This window comes from Leuresthes tenuis, unplaced genomic scaffold, assembly GCF_036924035.1.
Source record: "Leuresthes tenuis unplaced genomic scaffold, fLeuTen1.0.hap1 SCAF_6, whole genome shotgun sequence".
In the NCBI taxonomy this organism is placed as follows: Eukaryota; Metazoa; Chordata; class Actinopteri; order Atheriniformes; family Atherinopsidae; genus Leuresthes; species Leuresthes tenuis.
Window position 1 is genome coordinate 583892 of NW_027325360.1, and position 20000 is coordinate 603891.

The following is a 20000-nucleotide window of genomic DNA, read 5'->3' on the forward strand; positions in this document are numbered from 1 at the left end:
ATGGATGGATGGATGGATGAATGATGGATGCATGAATGATGAATGATGGATGGATGAATGATGGATGATGGATGATGGATGGATGGATGATGGATGGATGAATGATGGATGATGGATGATGGATGGATGGATGGATGATGGATGAATGATGGATGAATGATGGATGGATGGATGGATGATGGATGGATGTTGGATTAAATTAGTTTCATAACTTAAAAGAAGTGAAGTTGAAGAATCTCGCTGGTTCCGGAGCACTTTGGGCTGTTATTTCAGTCCAGAGGGAGCCGGCCTCGTGTTGCACATGAAACCGGTCCCAGTCTGGTTCTGGTTCTGACCTCAAACCTTGTTGTTGTTTAAGGTACCAATCATTTTCAAGTCCAACGGGGAACTGCATCATCAGGAATGAAACCCTCAGTCCTGCAGAGTCGGACTGGAGGATGGTCAGAACCAGCAGGTCCAGACGTCCCAGCGACCTCATTCTTTGGGTCGCGACCCAGATTCTAACATCACAGCACAGGACGGGCACTGGTTCTGTCAATATTTGGATCGACCCCCTCCCCCACCTCAGAGTTTGTCTCATCGGGTAAAACACACCGTTGGTTCTGTTGGACCTGGCAGGAAGCTCCATCAGGACAGAAATCACTGCTTCATTTAAAATCTGAGTTTATTTAGTTGATAAAAACATGGGCCCAGACTCTCACTCTGTCCGGACCGGACCGGACCGGATCAGACCGGACCGGACCAGATCAGACCGGACCGGACCGGATCAGACCGGATCAGACCGGACCAGCTCAGACCGGATCAGACCGGACCGGACCGGACCAGATCAGACCGGACCGGACCGGACCGGATCAGACCGGATCAGACCGGACGTCTCCGCAGGGCTCTGCACATTCGTTGCATCACTTTTTTTACAGAACAGAACCATAACCTCACTCGGCTGAAAAATCGGGTCAGAACCAGCTGTTTACAAATAACCGTGAAAAAACACAAAAAACTTTATTTACAAAGTTTCAGCTCCTCTACAGAGAGGTAGTGGGCGGGGCTGAGCTGCGCTTAGCAGGACGCTCATCATCATCTTCTTCTTCTCTTCCTCGTTTCCTCCTGGAGGATTCTCCTGAGGCTGACTCCGCCTCCTGTTGAGGGGGGGCAGGGCAGTTAAGGGGCAGGATCACCATTTGAGTGTGAATGTATAAATCTGAGTGTGGTTACCATGGAAGCAGGGGCGGAGCCAGCAGGCGGTCGAGGGGCGGAGCCAGCAGGCGGCCCAGGGGCGGGGCCAGCAGGCGGTCCAGGGGCGGAGCCAGCAGACGGCCCAGGGGCGGAGCCAGCAGGCGGCCCAGGGGTGGAGCCAGTAGTTGGCCCAGGGGGGGAGCCAGCAGCCTCTCCCTCTGACGGGAACATGAGTCTCTGAGCCGTCTTCAGCATCTCCGGATCCTACAAACATCAGTCAGTCAGACAGCTCCCATCATGCACCTGTTCTCACACACGCCGTCTGCATCGCTGCATCCAGCAGCTGCGTTCTGACGGGTCAGAACTTACCTGTAACCAGGGGTGCTGCAGAGCTTCATCGATGGTCATCCTCTTGGCCGGGTCGACCACCAGCAGCTTCCTCACCACATCCTTTGCTGAAACACGAGGAAATGAGTCTTTGTCATGTTCTGTTTGGGCTCAGAATCTGTCAGAAGCTCTTAATGACCGAGCTCCATCACATCTTAAAGATCTCACAGTTGGATATTTCCCCAACAGAGCACTTTGCTCTCAGGCTGCAGGTTTCCTTGTGGTTCCCAGAGTTTCTAAAAGCAGAATGGGAGGCAGAGCCTTCAGTTATCAGGCCTCTAAAAGCAGAATGGGAGGCAGAGCCTTCAGTTATCAGGCCCCTAAAAGCAGAATGGGAGGCAGAGCCTTCAGTTATCAGGCCCCTAAAAGCAGAATGGGAGGCAGAGCCTTCAGTTATCAGGCCCCTAAAAGCAGAATGGGAGGCAGAGCCTTCAGTTATCAGGCCCCTAAAACAAGAATGGGAGGCAGAGCCTTCAGTTATCAGGCCCCTAAAAGCAGAATGGGAGGCAGAGCCTTCAGTTATCAGGCCCCTAAAAGCAGAATGGGAGGCAGAGCCTTCAGTTATCAGGCCCCTAAAAGCAGAATGGGAGGCAGAGCCTTCAGTTATCAGGCCCCTAAAAGCAGAATGGGAGGCAGAGCCTTCAGTTATCAGGCCCCTAAAAGCAGAATGGGAGGCAGAGCCTTCAGTTATCAGGCCCCTAAAAGCAGAATGGGAGGCAGAGCCTTCAGTTATCAGGCCCCTAAAAGCAGAATGGGAGGCAGAGCCTTCAGTTATCAGGCCCCTAAAAGCAGAATGGGAGGCAGAGCCTTCAGTTATCAGGCCCCTAAAACAAGAATGGGAGGCAGAGCCTTCAGTTATCAGGCCCCTAAAAGCAGAATGGGAGGCAGAGCCTTCAGTTATCAGGCCCCTAAAAGCAGAATGGGAGGCAGAGCCTTCAGTTATCAGGCCCCTAAAAGCAGAATGGGAGGCAGAGCCTTCAGTTATCAGGCCCCTAAAAGCAGAATGGGAGGCAGAGCCTTCAGTTATCAGGCCCCTAAAAGCAGAATGGGAGGCAGAGCCTTCAGTTATCAGGCCCCTAAAAGCAGAATGGGAGGCAGAGCCTTCAGTTATCAGGCCCCTAAAACAAGAATGGGAGGCAGAGCCTTCAGTTATCAGGCCCCTAAAAGCAGAATGGGAGGCAGAGCCTTCAGTTATCAGGCCCCTAAAAGCAGAATGGGAGGCAGAGCCTTCAGTTATCAGGCCCCTAAAAGCAGAATGGGAGGCAGAGCCTTCAGTTATCAGGCCCCTAAAAGCAGAATGGGAGGCAGAGCCTTCAGTTATCAGGCCCCTAAAAGCAGAATGGGAGGCAGAGCCTTCAGTTATCAGGCCCCTAAAAGCAGAATGGGAGGCAGAGCCTTCAGTTATCAGGCCCCTAAAAGCAGAATGGGAGGCAGAGCCTTCAGTTATCAGGCCCCTAAAAGCAGAATGGGAGGCAGAGCCTTCAGTTATCAGGCCCCTAAAACAAGAATGGGAGGCAGAGCCTTCAGTTATCAGGCCCCTAAAAGCAGAATGGGAGGCAGAGCCTTCAGTTATCAGGCCCCTAAAAGCAGAATGGGAGGCAGAGCCTTCAGTTATCAGGCCCCTAAAAGCAGAATGGGAGGCAGAGCCTTCAGTTATCAGGCCCCTAAAAGCAGAATGGGAGGCAGAGCCTTCAGTTATCAGGCCCCTAAAACAAGAATGGGAGGCAGAGCCTTCAGTTATCAGGCCCCTAAAAGCAGAATGGGAGGCAGAGCCTTCAGTTATCAGGCCCCTCTCTGTGGAACCAGCTGCCAGTTTGGCTTCAGGAAGCAGACACCCTCTCTACCTTTAAGATCAGGCTGAAACTTTCCTTTCTGATAAAGCTTATAGTTAGGGATGGCTCAGGTGAGCCTGAAACATCCCATAGTTCTGCTGCTATAGGCCCAGCCTGCTGGGGGAGCTCCCATGATGCACCTCTCCTCCCTCCATGTACAGATGACATCATTGCTGTCATTAACTTGTGTTTCTCTCTCTCAGCAGGTGTCTCTGGCCTGGTGTTACGCTGCTTGTTGTCCCCTCTTTCCTGTCCTCTCAGCCCCAGCTGGTCCAGGCAGATGGACCCTTCCTGGTTCTAGTTCTGATGGAGGTTTCTTCCTGGTTCTGGTTCTGATGGAGGTTTCTTCCTGTTAAAGGGAGTTTTTTCTCTCCACAGTCGCCTCGTGCAGCTCAGGATCAGAGAGAAGTTTCAGTTAATCTGTTGGTTTCCTTTGCTAAGATTTTTTAAATTGGCTCTGAATGAATTGGACTAAATTGGAATTTATTCCCTTGGATTTGGTAGATTTGATCAGCATGTATTGGACTCTATGAATAAGCTGAACTGAGCAGCGGTACCTTGGCTGGAGACGCGTCTCCACTTGGACGGGACCATGGTGAACTCCCCTCGGATGATCTGTTCTGTGACCGAACGGTCGCTGAAGCTTTCGTGGAACGGGGCGTAGCCGCTCAGACTGACAGACAGACAGACGCAAACGCTCAAACCTTCCAGCCAATGAGCAGTCAGCAGGTGGGACGTGCAGGAGGGCGGGGCCTACCACACAAAAAGCAGGACGCCGAGGCTCCAGGCGTCCACGGCGAGGCCGTAGCCGGTGGTGGAGGCGTGGGTGAAGACTTCAGGGGCCAGGTAAGACGGAGTCCCACACAGCGTCCGCATCAGCACGGCCTCCTCCAGGATCCTGGACTGGTTGAAGTCGGTCACCTGGCACACAGGTGTCGTTACAGGCTGCTCGCCGTGACATCACGGGGATGAAGGTGAGGAGGTACCTTAATGAGACAGACGTCATCATTGGAGGACAGCAGGATGTTCTCGGGCTTCAGGTCCCGGTGGATGATCCCGTTCCTGTGGAGGTACTGCAGGCACACACACCGTTACCTGCGCTGCACCTGTGGGCTGGTTACCGTGGCAACAGCAGCTGGGGCTCACCTGGACAGCGCAGAGCATCTGGTAGAAATAAAGTTTGGTGACGTCTTCGTTCAGCTGCTGCTTCGACTTTACTCTGTGGAAGAGTTCACCGCCTTCCATCCTGACAGAGACACACAGAGACACACACACACACACACACACACACACAGACACAAACACACACACAGAGACACACACAGAGACACACACACAGAGACACACACACAGAGACACACACAGAGACACACACACACACACACACACACACACACACACACACACACACACACACACACACACACACACACACAGAGACACACACAGAGACACACACAGAGACACACACACACACACACACACACACACAGAGACACACACACAGAGACACACACACACACACACACACACACACACAGAGACACACACACAGAGACACACACACACAGAGACACACACACACACACACACACACAGACACACACACACACACAGAGACACACACAGAGACACACACACACACACACACACACACACACACACACACACACACAGACTTATTTAGCTTATTGTTAGCTTTTTATAAAGCTGTTATATCTTCATCTGTAAGTCTCTTTGGATAAAAGCTTCTGATAAATACAGAAACAGGCTTTAACTCACATCTCCAACACGATGTAGTAACTGTCCTCAGTCTGATAGAAGTCCTCAGTATTTATGAGACAAGGCTGCAGGAGACAAGGAGAGGAAACAAGGACAGAGAATAAGGACACATAGAAGGAGAGAGGACACAAGAAAAGGAAAAGAAAAAAGGAGACATGTTCAGTTAGATGGAGCCTCTGTGCAGTTGCGTCTCTTCTTCTTCGTTGGTTTCACACTCACGTGGTCGATCCTCTGCAGAATCTCAATCTCCGTCTTTGCATTTCGGGTTGCCGTCTGTGATTGGACAACAAAACAAACCGCCTGAGAAATGTCCAGATGCCATGTTGTAGACGCCATAGTTCTGAGGAAGCAGGAGGGAAACGAGTGGAGCTGTCGACCAATCAGAGAGCAGCAGAGGTGACTCACCCCCTCAGACTGGAAGTTCTTCTTGTTGATGATCTTCACCGCAAACCTCCTGCAGGTCGATCGCTCAAAGCCCAGACGCACCTCGCCACACACACCTCTGAAACACACACACTGTGAGGAGAACAGCACGCCACGGAAGTGACATCACGCACAGGTGAGCAGAACAGCACGCCACGGAAGTGACATCACACACAGGTGAGCAGAACAGCACGCCACGGAAGTGACATCACACACAGGTGAGCAGAACAGCACGCCACGGAAGTGACATCACACACAGGTGAGCAGACTCACGTGCCGATTCGTCGAGTCAGCAGGTATTTGTCCTGCAGGCCTTTAGGTAAACTGGACTGATCGTCTGAAATGAGGTCGATGAAGACGAACACTGCAGACAGAAGGGTGAGACGGGTGAGAGAGGTGAGACGGGTGACAGAGGTGAGACGGGTGAGAGAGGTGAGACGGGTGACAGAGGTGAGACGGGTGAGAGAGGTGAGACGGGTGACAGAGGTGAGAGAGGTGAGACGGCTGAAAGGTGAGACGGGTGACAGAGGTGAGACGGGTGAGAGAGGTGAGACGGGTGAGAGAGGTGAGACGGGTGAAAGGTGAGACGGGTGAAAGAGGTGAGACGGGTGAGAGAGGTGAGACGGGTGAGACGGGAGAGAGACGTGAGACGGGTGAGAGAGGTGAGACGGGAGAGAGACGTGAGACGGGTGACAGAGGTGAGACGGGTGAGAGAGGTGAGACGGGAGACAGAGGTGAGACGGGTGACAGAGGTGAGACGGGTGACAGAGGTGAGACGGGAGAGAGACGTGAGACGGGTGAGAGAGGTGAGACGGGAGAGAGACGTGAGACGGGTGACAGAGGTGAGACGGGTGAGAGAGGTGAGACGGGTGACAGAGGTGAGACGGGTGACAGAGGTGAGACGGGTGAAAGGTGAGACGGGTGAGAGAGGTCAGATGGTGTGAGAGGTGAGACGGGTGAGAGAGGTGAGACGGGTGAGAGACGTGAGACGGGTGACAGAGGTGAGACGGGTGAGAGAGGTGAGACGGGTGAGGGAGGTGAGACGGCTGAAAGGTGAGACGGGTGAGAGAGGTGAGACGGGTGAGAGAGGTGAGACGGGTGACAGAGGTGAGACGGGTGAGAGAGGTGAGACGGGTGACAGAGGTGAGACGGGAGAGAGACGGGTGACAGAGGTGAGACAGGTGAGAGAGGTGAGACGGGAGAGAGACGTGAGACGGGTGACAGAGGTGAGACGGGTGAAAGGTGAGACGGGAGAGAGACGTAAGACGGGTGACAGAGGTGAGACGTGAGACGGGTGACAGACGTGAGACGGGTGACAGAGGTGAGACAGGAGAGAGACGTGAGACGGGTGACAGAGGTGAGATGGGTGAGAGAGGTGAGACGGGAGAGAGAGGTGAGACGGGTGACAGAGGTGAGACGGGTGAAAGGTGAGACAGGTGAGAGAGGTCAGACAGGTGTGAGAGGTGAGACGGGTGACAGACGTGAGACGGGTGACAGAGGTGAGACGGGTGAGAGAGGTGAGACGGGAGAGAGAGGTGAGACGGGTGACAGAGGTGAGACGGGTGACAGAGGTGAGACAGGTGAGAGAGGTCAGACAGGTGTGAGAGGTGAGACGGGTGAGAGACATGAGAGAAGTGAGACGGGTGACAGAGGTGAGACGGGTGAAAGGTGAGACGAGTGAAAGGTGAGACGGGTGACAGAGGTGAGACGGGTGAGAGAGGTGCGACGGTTGAGAGAGGTGAGACGGGTGACAGAGGTGAGACGGGTGAGAGAGGTGAGACGGGTGACAGAGGTGAGACGGGTGAGAGAGGTGAGAGAGGTGAGACGGGTGACAGAGGTGAGACGGGTGAGATGGTGAGACGGGTGAAAGGTGAGACGAGTGAGAGCGGTGAGACGAGTGAGAGAGGTGAGACGGGTGAGGGAGGTGAGACGGCTGAAAGGTGAGACGGGAGACGGGTGACAGAGGTGAGACGGGTGACAGAGGTGAGACGGGTGAGAGAGGTGAGACGGGTGACAGAGGTGAGACGGGTGAGAGAGGTGAGACGGGTGACAGAGGTGAGACGGGAGAGAGACGTAAGACGGGTGACAGAGGTGAGACGGGTGACAGAGGTGAGACGGGTGAGAGAGGTGAGACGGGTGAGAGAGGTGAGACGGGTGACAGAGGTGAGACGGGAGAGAGACGTGAGACGGGTGACAGACGTGAGACGGGTGACAGAGGTGAGACGGGTGACAGAGGTGAGACGGGTGAGAGAGGTGAGACGGGTGAGAGAGGTGAGACGGGTGACAGAGGTGAGACGGGAGAGAGACGTGAGACGGGTGACAGACGTGAGACGGGTGACAGAGGTGAGACGGGTGAGAGAGGTGAGACGGGTGACAGACGTGAGACGGGTGAAAGGTGAGACGGGTGACAGAGGTGAGACGGGTGAGAGAGGTGAGACGGCTGAAAGGTGAGACGGGTGACAGAGGTGAGACGGGTGAGAGAGGTGAGACGGCTGAAAGGTGAGACGGGTGAAAGGTGAGACGGGTGACAGAGGTGAGACGGGTGACAGAGGTGAGACGGGTGACAGAGGTGAGACGGGTGACAGAGGTGAGACGGGTGAAAGGTGAGACAGGTGAGAGAGGTCAGACAGGTGTGAGAGGTGAGACGGGTGAGAGACATGAGAGAAGTGAGACGGGTGACAGAGGTGAGACGGGTGAAAGGTGAGACGGGTGACAGAGGTGAGACGGGTGAAAGGTGAGACGGGTGACAGAGGTGAGAGAGGTGAGACGGGTGACAGAGGTGAGAGAGGTGAGACGGGTGAGAGACGTGAGAGAAGTGAGACGGGTGAAAGGTGAGACGGGTGACAGAGGTGAGACGGGTGAAAGGTGAGACGGGTCACAGAGGTGAGAGAGGTGAGACGGGTGACAGAGGTGAGACGGGTGAGATGGTGAGACGGGTGAAAGGTGAGACGAGTGAGAGCGGTGAGACGAGTGAGAGAGGTGAGACGGGTGAGAGAGGTGAGACGGGTGAGAGACGTGAGAGAAGTGAGACGGGTGAAAGGTGAGACGGGTCACAGAGGTGAGAGAGGTGAGACGGGTGACAGAGGTGAGACGGGTGAGATGGTGAGACGGGTGAAAGGTGAGACGAGTGAGAGCGGTGAGACGAGTGAGAGAGGTGAGACGGGTGAGAGAGGTGAGACGGGTGAGAGACGTGAGAGAAGTGAGACGGGTGAAAGGTGAGACGGGTGACAGAGGTGAGACGGGTGAAAGGTGAGACGGGTCACAGAGGTGAGACGGGTGACAGAGGTGAGACGGGTGAGAGGTGAGACGGGTGAAAGGTGAGACGAGTGAGAGAGGTGAGACGGGTAAAAGAGGTGAGACGGGTCACAGAGGTGAGACGGGTGAGATGGTGAGACGGGTGAAAGGTGAGACGAGTGAGAGAGGTGAGACGGGTGAGAGAGGTGAGACGAGTGAGAGCGGTGAGACGGGTGAGAGAGGTGAGACGGGTGTTACCTTTATTCCTTTGCTCTGCCAGAGAAAGGACGGCGTTGTTGATCAGAGGAAGTTTCTTATCTTTTCCAACCAAAACACCGTCAACAAACGTGCCGTTGTTACTGTAGTCCTCCACGAAGACCTCAGATCCCTCCTGACAGACAGGTGGAGGATGGACAGACAGGTGGAGGATGGACAGACAGGTGGAGGAGGGACAGACAGGTGGAGGAGGGACAGACAGGTGGAGGACAGACAGACAGGTGGAAGAGGGGCAGACAGGTGTCAGAACCACTAACAGGACGGACTGCAGCACCTGTTCTGCAGTTTCTCACCTTGTAGATCCTGAAGTGCTTCTTGCTGTAGATTCTGAACCTGGTGGATCCTCTCTCCTCCGGATCATCCAGGACGTAGTCGCACCTGGAGTCCCGTCCAAACAGGTACTGGTCCTCCATACAGTCTGCAACAAATAAACACCATCAGGTACCGGTCCTCCATGCAGTCTGCAACAAATAAACCCATCAGGTACTGGTCCTCCATGCAGTCTGCAACAAATAAACACCATCAGGTACCGGTCCTCCATGCAGTCTGCAACAAATAAACACCATCAGGTACTGGTCCTCCATGCAGTCTGCAACAAATAAACCCATCAGGTACCGGTCCTCCATGCAGTCTGCAACAAATAAACACCATCAGGTACCGGTCCTCCATGCAGTCTGCAACAAATAAACCCATCAGGTACTGGTCCTCCATGCAGTCTGCAACAAATAAACCCATCAGGTACCGGTCCTCCATGCAGTCTGCAACAAATAAACACCATCAGGTACCGGTCCTCCATGCAGTCTGCAACAAATAAACACCATCAGGTACCGGTCCTCCATGCAGTCTGCAACAAATAAACCCATCAGGTACTGGTCCTCCATGCAGTCTGCAACAAATAAACACCATCAGGTACCGGTCCTCCATGCAGTCTGCAACAAATAAACACCATCAGGTACCGGTCCTCCATGCAGTCTGCAACAAATAAACACCATCAGGTACCGGTCCTCCATGCAGTCTGCAACAAATAAACACCATCAGGTACCGGTCCTCCATGCAGTCTGCAACAAATAAACACCATCAGGTACCGGTCCTCCATGCAGTCTGCAACAAATAAACACCATCAGGTACCGGTCCTCCATGCAGTCTGCAACAAATAAACACCATCAGGTACCGGCCCTCCATGCAGTCTGCAACAAATAAACACCATCAGGTACTGGTCCTCCATGCAGTCTGCAACAAATAAACCCATCAGGTACTGGTCCTCCATGCAGTCTGCAACAAATAAACCCATCAGGTACCGGTCCTCAGACCGGTGCTGTGCCTGCATGTGTGGGCGGTCACCGTGGCTCCTGAATCCTCGGGCCATCGGCAGCAGGCGGCCCCAGGGCTGCGGTTCTGGCTCCTCCGGGACGGACGGGAGCGTGACGGGGATGGTGTCCACGCTGCTCAGAGTCCCCGAGCCGCTGGACGACTGGCTGCCTGAGGTCGGCCCGCTGGATGAACTGGAACCGGCCTGAGACTGGGACCTGGCCTGGGACGGGGACAGGGTGGACTGGGTTTGGGACTGGGATGGCTCCCCCTCAGGTGGAACCTCTTCAGACATTCTGGCCCTGCAGACACGTCACAGGACATGTTGGGTTATGTCCCACAGGGTCTGAGCGCTGAACTGCATTTCAAAACTGTTCAATTTAACAACATCCTGTTCGTCTGTTAAAAACTCAAACATAGAAAACAATTTGTGAACATTCTCCGCGTGTCTAACGGGTCACTCTTCAATTCGGCTCAAACTCAACAAAAAAAGACTCAACGGTTCGCCCAAAAATCCACAAATCAGCACGTGTCATCAGTCACAGCAATGGCTTTATTCATTTTGAGGATTTCGTCACGTGTCGAGCTGTCAACAGAAGAAATGAGCTGTGTCGGATCTGAGACCATTCGGTACCGGAACCAGTAACAACCACAGGACGGAGCATAAACCAGCACCAAATAAGGTGGTTTAACAGTTGACCGGTTCCACATCCGTTCCCAGCCCACCGCGAAGAACCGGGTCAGCGCACCGGCTGAAGCGCACGCTCACCAGTCAGACTGCCCGCTGCAGAACGGCTCTCCTCCGGTTCCGACCAGGTCCAAAACAAACAAACCCGAGCCGTGGACACGTGCACAGCTGTTTTCCCGAGATCTTGCTGGAAATTTAGTTCCTTGCACTGTTTCCCTCCTGATGTCACGTGACCGCCTGAGCCTATCAGAAGTCGGAGGAAGGTCACGTGGAGTTTGAGCAGGCAGTGCGTTTCCGGGTCTGGGTTCGTTTGGAAGAGGAGACACGGCGGGACCAGCAGATCGACAAGATAATCAATATGTGCCGCTAACAGCCTTACAGAACCGAACAGAACCACCTGTCTGGGTCGTAATGTCCCGACAGAGAGGCGGGAAGACCCTGATCATCACAGACGGTGAGTCCCACGGTCCGATCCGGTGCACTTTCTGTCCGGTTCTGTGGTGGTTCTGAGTGTGCTCTGATCTCAGAAGACATCTGAACCCGTCCGGACCTGGTCCAGATCAGTAATAATCAATAATTCTTCATCTTTGTCCAGATGAGGAGGAGCAGCGGGCTGAGGAGCTGAACCCATTCTCCTTCAAAGAGTTTCTCCGCTGGAAAGACCAGGACCAGGACCAGAACCAGGACCAGGACCAGAACCAGGACCAGGACCAGGACCAGGACCAGGACCACACTGGTGGGGAGGTATGCAGACATCAGCAGAACCAGAACCGCAGCAGCACACCTGTCCTTACACCTGTTTCTGCCTCTCAGAGCAGTTTTGGGGACTCTGAAGTCAGCAGCTGTTTCCTGTCAGTTCCACACCTGGCTGCACAGGTAGAGTGACATCATCAGCCTGCATGCCTCTCTGATGAGGTCATCGCTGCTTATGTGACGTCACAGCAGCCAGCTTTCTCTGGCTCTCCTAACCTGACTCTCTGTCCAATCAGGAGGAGGAGTGGGGGCGGAGCTTCCAGGCAGGTGTGGACAGCAGCTCCTCCCTGTGCTCTGAGGAGGAGGAGACCAGGTGAGTCAGGAGGTGGGGTTTGGACCTGATGGGGTCGTTTGATTGGTTGAGTAGATTCCAGCCTCCCCTCAGGACAGAAACATGGTGGTTCTGTGTGGATCAGAACAGTTTGTTGAACATTTGAAACAATCAGAACCGGGTTTTATTCATTTTATCTTCATTGATGTGACTCAGATTCTGGACTCCAGAGTCTCTCTCTGAGCCCCCCCGCTGCTCCTCAGACTTTAAGTTAAAGTCATTTTCCTCATTACAACCCTTTTTATGCTCAGTTCAGGCTCCATAATGTGTGGGACAGCTGGCTTCCAGGTGTGCTTCATCAGTGCAGGGATAATTCAATTCAATTCAATTCAGTTCAGTTCAGTTCAGTTCAGTTCAGTTCAGTTCAGTTCAGTTCAGTTTTATTTATAAAGCGCCAAATTACAACAGGACAGGAAAGAGGGGACAACAAGCAGCGTAACACCAGGCCAGAGACACCTGCTGAGAGAGAGAAACACAAGTTAATGACAGCAATGATGTCATCTGTACATGGAGGGAGGAGAGGTGCATCATGGGAGCTCCCCCAGCAGGCTGGGCCTATAGCAGCAGAACTATGGGATGTTTCAGGCTCACCTGAGAGGTGCATCATGGGAGCTCGTGTGTCAACATCACTCCCCTCGTTTCCCTTGGATTGAAAATGACACCCAAAAGCAGCACAATGTGAAGTTATTCTGGTTTTCTCGCTCCTGAAACCTGAGTAAATGGCGAAAGCGGCTCAGGCCACAAAGCAACAAATCTACGTAATCTACCCAGCATGCATTGCGCTAGTAAAACAATGGCTGCACCTGCAGGTGAGAATATGTGTTGTGCTTTTTAAGAAAATAACAATTCTTCATGATTTTTTTAACAACACATTCTAGAATAAAGCAAACGTTAAAGCTCACAGTCGGGGTTTTTTTTATTTATTTATTTATTTTTTTTTATTTTTTAAATTTTTTTTTTTTTTTTTTTTCCCCCTTGTCCTGTTCAGCATTATGGCAGCAGAATTGTAGTCTGAATACCTTTGATGCCAAACAGATTTGCTTTGCCAAGGGAAGTTTTATAAATGTAAAGCTCCCCTTGATGCCCATTTATTTATTTCTGTTTACAATATATAACATGTAATAGAACTGAACCGGACCGGGGGACAAGGAAAGAAGAAGAGGAAAGAAGAGGAAACAGAACAAAAATAGAAACAAAAACCAGACAACCAGCTGCTACACCTGTAAAAAAAACATAACAGACAACAATCCATGGCCTCTGAGGGGAATCCAGCCTTAGCGCCACCAGGAGCACCTGAAAGCAGACAAGCAGAGAAAAAACAAACACACAAACAAACAAAAACAAGCACAAGAAGCGGTAATCGCATACAACACAGCTGTGGATATAGATGACCTGAGACGACATGATAATACATCAACTGCTTAGCGAGCTACTGGGCTAATGAATGTGTGTGTGTGAGAACATGCAACACTCATGGCACAGGACCTACATGATAACCATGCTTAGTTATGAGTGTATAAGTGTACAGGGCCACAATCCACAGCCCCCCCCCAGCAATCAGAAGCAGGCAGAGAGGGCCACAAGACCCAGGCCACCAGCAGCCCCCACGGAGCACAGAACCCACGAAGCCCACCGCAGGGACAACCACGCATCCACCCAGAAGACTGCAGAGGAAGCCCCCGGATAGAGCCCCCATAAGCATAGGACAGAGGCCCTCAGAGAACCAGGGGCAACAGCCCACCGACCCCGCCAGGTCCCAGCCGCCCAGACATGGGCCGTGCACTGGACCCGGGCCCCAGGAGCCCGAGCGCCCCCAAACCCCCCGGCAGAGGCCCCACCCAATACCCAGGAGGGCCAAGCGCCCCAGACAGCCACACAGTGGGTCAGCGCCTGCCCCAGCGCCCCTGGCCAAGTGCCCTGGGAGCCAAGACGTGCCCACAGGTGGGTGAAGCCGCGAGCAGCGGGGAGAGGCAACGCCGCCCCCCCATCAGGAGAAGCACAGGCAGGCCAGGCGACAGCAAGTCCCAGATCCAGGCCCAATCATTACCACACACACTTTCACGTCCCATACATCCACACGTCCTCCCTCCCTCGACTCCGCTGGGGTGTAGCGCAGCGGGCACACCGGGGGGGGGCAGCAGCCCCCCAGCCACCACAGACCCCGAACCAGCAGAACAATTAATTAATCCTCTTGGCCCCTCCCGCCCCGAGCAGCAACCAGGAAGCAGGGGTGTGGGAAGAAGACCCCTCCCCTCACCCTTCTGGCTCTTCAATATTTTCTAATAGTGAGCAATTAAAATTGAGGGGCAGCCAAACTTGTAGGACTGGGAGCGCGGCCCTCTGGGCAGCCTACATACCCAAAGAGCCCCGCCCACCAGATGCCACTCAGTGCAACCACCCCCCAAGACCTAATGTGTGTGTGTGAGTGTGTGTTTGATAAGTAGTAATGTCTAAGGTGTAATTAAAACAGGGGCAGGGAACTGCAGAGTGCAACCAAAGGGGACCACCTACGTGGCCCCATCCACTACACCCCACCGAACACACACGCCCCCAAAACCCTTCATGTGTGAGTGTGTGCTTCATGTGTGAGTGTGTGCTTCATGTGTGAGTGTGTGCTCATGTGTGAGTGTGTGCTCATGTGTGAGTGTGTGCTCCATGTGTGAGTGTGTGCACAGTCGGGGTTTAACAGCAAGGAGGCTTAACAGACCACCAGGTGGAGCCATTTGGTTAAAAAGCTCCCTTCTCACATGTAAGAACTCCTTCTGGTGGAAATGTTCTGCTGTCAGCTGCACTGAGGAGCATGCATCTTCCATCCAGCAGCAGCCTCAGAGGATATAAGAGCCCAGTGGATAAACTATATCTGAGGCTAATGTTCCAGCAGAGTTAGCTAAAGACTGGGAATGTGCAGCAAACACTTTTCATCCCACTGTTTTAACAACTTGGTCCAGTTCAACGCTGGACTGAAGGAACTGAGCCACAAAGAGGATCAGTTCCAACTCTCAGAGCCTGAACTTCAGAGCAGGGAAATGGAAGCATCTGAGAAATAACTCCTCATGGTTTATTTACTGATTTATTTCTTCCTTTAGCAGCAGCTAACGCTAACAGCTTAGCTAATGAAATAACTCCTCATGGTTTATTTACTGATTTATTTCTTCCTTTAGCTGAAGCTAGCGCTAACAGCTTAGCTAATGAAGATGACGTACACCAACTTCTAAGGAGTTACTGCTGTTCCTTTCTGAAAGATGAACATTATTGTTCCCACATTACTTTGTTAGCTGAAGCTAGCGCTAACAGCTTAGCTAATGAAGATGACGTACACCAACTTCTAAGGAGTTCCTGCTGCTCCTTTCTGAAAGATGAACATTATTGTTCCCACATTACTTTGTTAGCTGAAGCTTTCTAGCTGAACGGTTCCGTTCTGTAACTCAGACAACCTGCAGCTGTGTTTAAGGTGTGTTTCCAACACAACACCGGTCCTCTCCTCACTCTCGCTGTGCTAATGTTACATTATCGGCATGTTTCTGATAAAGATGGAGGTCTCCAGGTACAAATGTTTAATGAGGTTAATATATCCAAAATGTTTAAACGCAGTAATTAACGGTTCACATGCATTACTACGAGTTACTCTGTGCTCATCTCCGGCTTGGTCCATCACTGTGGATGAGAAAGCATTGTTTGCTAGCATCTGCTGCTAACCTACAGCTAACTGCTAACTCACAGCTAACTGCTAACTCACAGCTAACTGCTAACTCACAGCTAACTGCTAACTTACAGCTAACTGCTAGCTAACTGCTAACTCACAGCTACCTGCTAACTTACAGCTAACTGCTAACTCACAGCTAACTGCTAACTCACAGCTAACTGCTAACTGCTAGCTAACTGCTAACTTACAGCTAACTGCTAGCTAACTGCTAACTTACAGCTAACTGCAAACTTACAGCTAACTTTCTCTCATAAAGGACGGGTCGGTGTGTCCTAAAGGAGATCGAACCGAACTCTAAATCTCCATCTGCTCCACCAGGTTCTCCTCCAACCCTGAAGGAGGAAAGAACTACGAAGGAGATAATGAGACCTCCATGGCTGAAGCAGCCACCTCCTGCAGGGGGAGGAACAGCCTGATACAACAGGTAACGCATCATGTACAGCAGGTCCAAATGGGTTGACCTGAAACAGAACCAAAGTGTTTTTCAGACTAATGCGGGGTCAGGCAGACCTGAGTGCAGTTACACGTTATCAGCAGAAGGTGGAGCTGCTGTTAAACATCTAAACGTTGGTTTATAAGAGCAGAACTTTGCACCTGTCCTGTTTCTGGAACAGTTTCAGCCTGAGGACCATCAGAATCAGAAAAGACTTTATGCAACAGGCAGCTTGCACTGATCACATGTTCCACTGATCACACGATCACATGTTCCACTGATCACATGATCACATGTTCCACTGATCACACGATCACATGTTCCACTGATCATATGATCACATGTACCACTGATCACATGATCACATGTTCCACTGATCACACGATCACATGTTCCACTGATCATATGATCACATGTACCACTGATCACATGTTCCACTGATCACATGTTCCACTGATCACATGTTCCACTGATCACACGATCACATGTTCCTCTGATCACATGTTCCACTGATCACACGATCACATGTTCCTCTGATCACATGTTCCTCTGATCACATGTTCCACTGATCACATGTTCCACTGATCACACGATCACATGTTCCTCTGATCACACGATCACATGTTCCACTGATCACATGTACCACTGATCATATGATCACATGTACCACTGATCACATGTTCCACTGATCACATCATCACATGTTCCACTGATCACATGTTCCACTTATCACACGATCACATGTTCCTCTGATCACACGATCACATGTTCCACTGATCACATCATCACATGTTCCACTGATCACATGTTCCACTGATCACATGTTCCACTGATCACATGTTCCACTGATCACACGATCACATGTTCCTCTGATCACATGATCACATGTTCCTCTGATCACATGTTCCACTGATCACATGTTCCACTGATCACACGATCACATGTTCCACTGATCACATGTTCCACTCATCACATGATCACATGTTCCACTGATCACATGTTCCACTGATCACACAATCACATGTTCCTCTGATCACACGATCACATGTTGAACTGATCACACGATCACATGTTCCACTCATCACATGATCACATGTTCCACTGATCACATGTTCCACTGATCACACAATCACATGTTCCTCTGATCACACGATCACATGTTGAACTGATCACACGATCACATGTTCCACTGATCACATGATCACATGTTCCACTGATCACATGTTCCACTGATCACATGATCACATGTTCCACTGATCACATGTTCCTCCGATCACATGATCACATGTTCCACTGATCACATGTTCCACTGATCACATGTTCCACTGATCACATCATCACATGTTCCACTGATCACATGTTCCATTGATCACATGTTCCACTGATCACATGTTCCACTGATCACATGTACCACTGATCACATGATCACATGTTCCACTGATCACATGTTCCACTGATCACATGTACCACTGATCACATGATCACATGTTCCACTGATCACATGTACCACTGATCACATGATCACATGTTCCACTGATCACATGTTCCACTGATCACATGATCACATGTTCCACTGATCACATGTTCCACTGATCACATGTTCCACTGATCACATGTTCCACTGATCACATGATCACATGTTCCACTGATCACATGATCACATGTTCCACTGATCACATGTTCCACTGATCACATGATCACATGTTCCACTGATCATATGATCACATGTACCACTGATCACATGTTCCACTGATCACATGTTCCACTGATCACATGTTCCACTGATCACACGATCACATGTTCCTCTGATCACATGTTCCACTGATCACACGATCACATGTTCCACTGATCACACGATCACATGTTCCTCTGATCACATGTTCCTCTGATCACATGTTCCACTGATCACATGTTCCACTGATCACACGATCACATGTTCCTCTGATCACACGATCACATGTTCCACTGATCACATGTACCACTGATCATATGATCACATGTACCACTGATCACATGTTCCACTGATCACATCGTCACATGTTCCACTGATCACATGTTCCACTGATCACATCATCACATGTTCCACTGATCACATGTTCCACTTATCACACGATCACATGTTCCTCTGATCACACGATCACATGTTCCTCTGATCACACGATCACATGTTCCACTGATCACATCATCACATGTTCCACTGATCACATGTTCCACTGATCACATGTTCCACTGATCACACGATCACATGTTCCTCTGATCACATGATCACATGTTCCTCTGATCACATGTTCCACTGATCACATGTTCCACTGATCACACGATCACATGTTCCTCTGATCACATGATCACATGTTCCTCTGATCACACGATCACATGTTGAACTGATCACACGATCACATGTTCCACTGATCACATGTTCCACTGATCACATGTTCCACTGATCACACGATCACATGTTCCACTGATCACATGTTCCACTCATCACATGTTCCACTGATCACATGTTCCACTCATCACATGATCACATGTTCCACTGATCACACAATCACATGTTCCTCTGATCACACGATCACATGTTGAACTGATCACACGATCACATGTTCCACTGATCACATGATCACATGTTCCACTGATCACATGTTCCACTGATCACATGATCACATGTTCCACTGATCACATGTTCCTCCGATCACATGATCACATGTTCCACTGATCACATGTTCCACTGATCACATCATCACATGTTCCACTGATCACATGTTCCATTGATCACATGTTCCACTGATCACATGTTCCACTGATCACATGTTCCACTGATCACATGTACCACTGATCACATGATCACATTTCCAACGGATCACATGTTCCACTGATCACATGTACCACTGATCACATGATCACATGTTCCACTGATCACATGATCACATGTTCCACTGATCACACAATCACATGTTCCTCTGATCACACGATCACATGTTGAACTGATCACACGATCACATGTTCCACTGATCACATGATCACATGTTCCACTGATCACATGTTCCACTGATCACATGATCACATGTTCCACTGATCACATGTTCCTCCGATCACATGATCACATGTTCCACTGATCACATGTTCCACTGATCACATCATCACATGTTCCACTGATCACATGTTCCATTGATCACATGTTCCACTGATCACATGTTCCACTGATCACATGTTCCACTGATCACATGTACCACTGATCACATGATCACATGTTCCACTGATCACATGTACCACTGATCACATGTACCACTGATCACATGATCACATGTTCCACTGATCACATGTACCACTGATCACATGATCACATGTTCCACTGATCACATGTTCCACTGATCACATGATCACATGTTCCACTGATCAAATGTTCCACTGATCACATGTTCCACTGATCACATGTTCCACTGATCACATGATCACATGTTCCACTGATCACATGATCACATGTTCCACTGATCACATGTTCCACTGATCACATGTTCCACTGATCACATGTTCCACTGATCACATGATCACATGTTCCACTGATCACATGTTCCACTGATCACATGATCACATGTTCCACTGATCACATGATCACATGTTCCACTGATCACATGTTCCACTGATCACATCATCACATGTTCCACTGATCACATGTTCCA

The 20000-nt window shown here is 50.9% G+C and overlaps 2 protein-coding genes across 3 annotated transcripts in view; one reads left to right on the plus strand and one right to left on the minus strand.

Annotated features, from left to right (window-relative positions):
* Nucleotides 1–809: 809 nt before the first annotated feature.
* Nucleotides 810–11268, minus strand: chek2 (checkpoint kinase 2). The gene is made up of 15 exons (XM_072387111.1): nt 11185–11268; nt 10449–10717; nt 9401–9525; nt 9090–9222; nt 5871–5961; nt 5580–5676; nt 5394–5447; nt 5175–5239; nt 4539–4638; nt 4379–4465; nt 4150–4313; nt 3950–4065; nt 1543–1628; nt 1213–1437; nt 810–1136 (listed from the first exon to the last, which is right to left on the minus strand). Exons 2-15 carry the CDS (start codon nt 10708–10710, stop codon nt 1023–1025), a joined length of 1719 nt encoding a protein of 572 aa, XP_072243212.1. The 5' UTR covers nt 10711–10717; nt 11185–11268; the 3' UTR covers nt 810–1022.
* A 205-nt stretch (nt 11269–11473) lies between these two features.
* entr1 (endosome associated trafficking regulator 1) overlaps nt 11474–20000 on the plus strand; it is a 14241-nt gene continuing 5714 nt past the window's right edge. For both annotated transcript variants that reach the window (XM_072387118.1, XM_072387117.1), the window contains exons 1-4: nt 11474–11557; nt 11699–11979; nt 12093–12169; nt 16209–16314. In XM_072387118.1, coding sequence (XP_072243219.1) covers nt 11515–11557; nt 11699–11979; nt 12093–12169; nt 16209–16314 — 507 coding nt within the window. In that variant the 5' untranslated portion in view covers nt 11474–11514. The remainder of the gene's footprint in view (nt 11558–11698; nt 11980–12092; nt 12170–16208; nt 16315–20000) is intronic.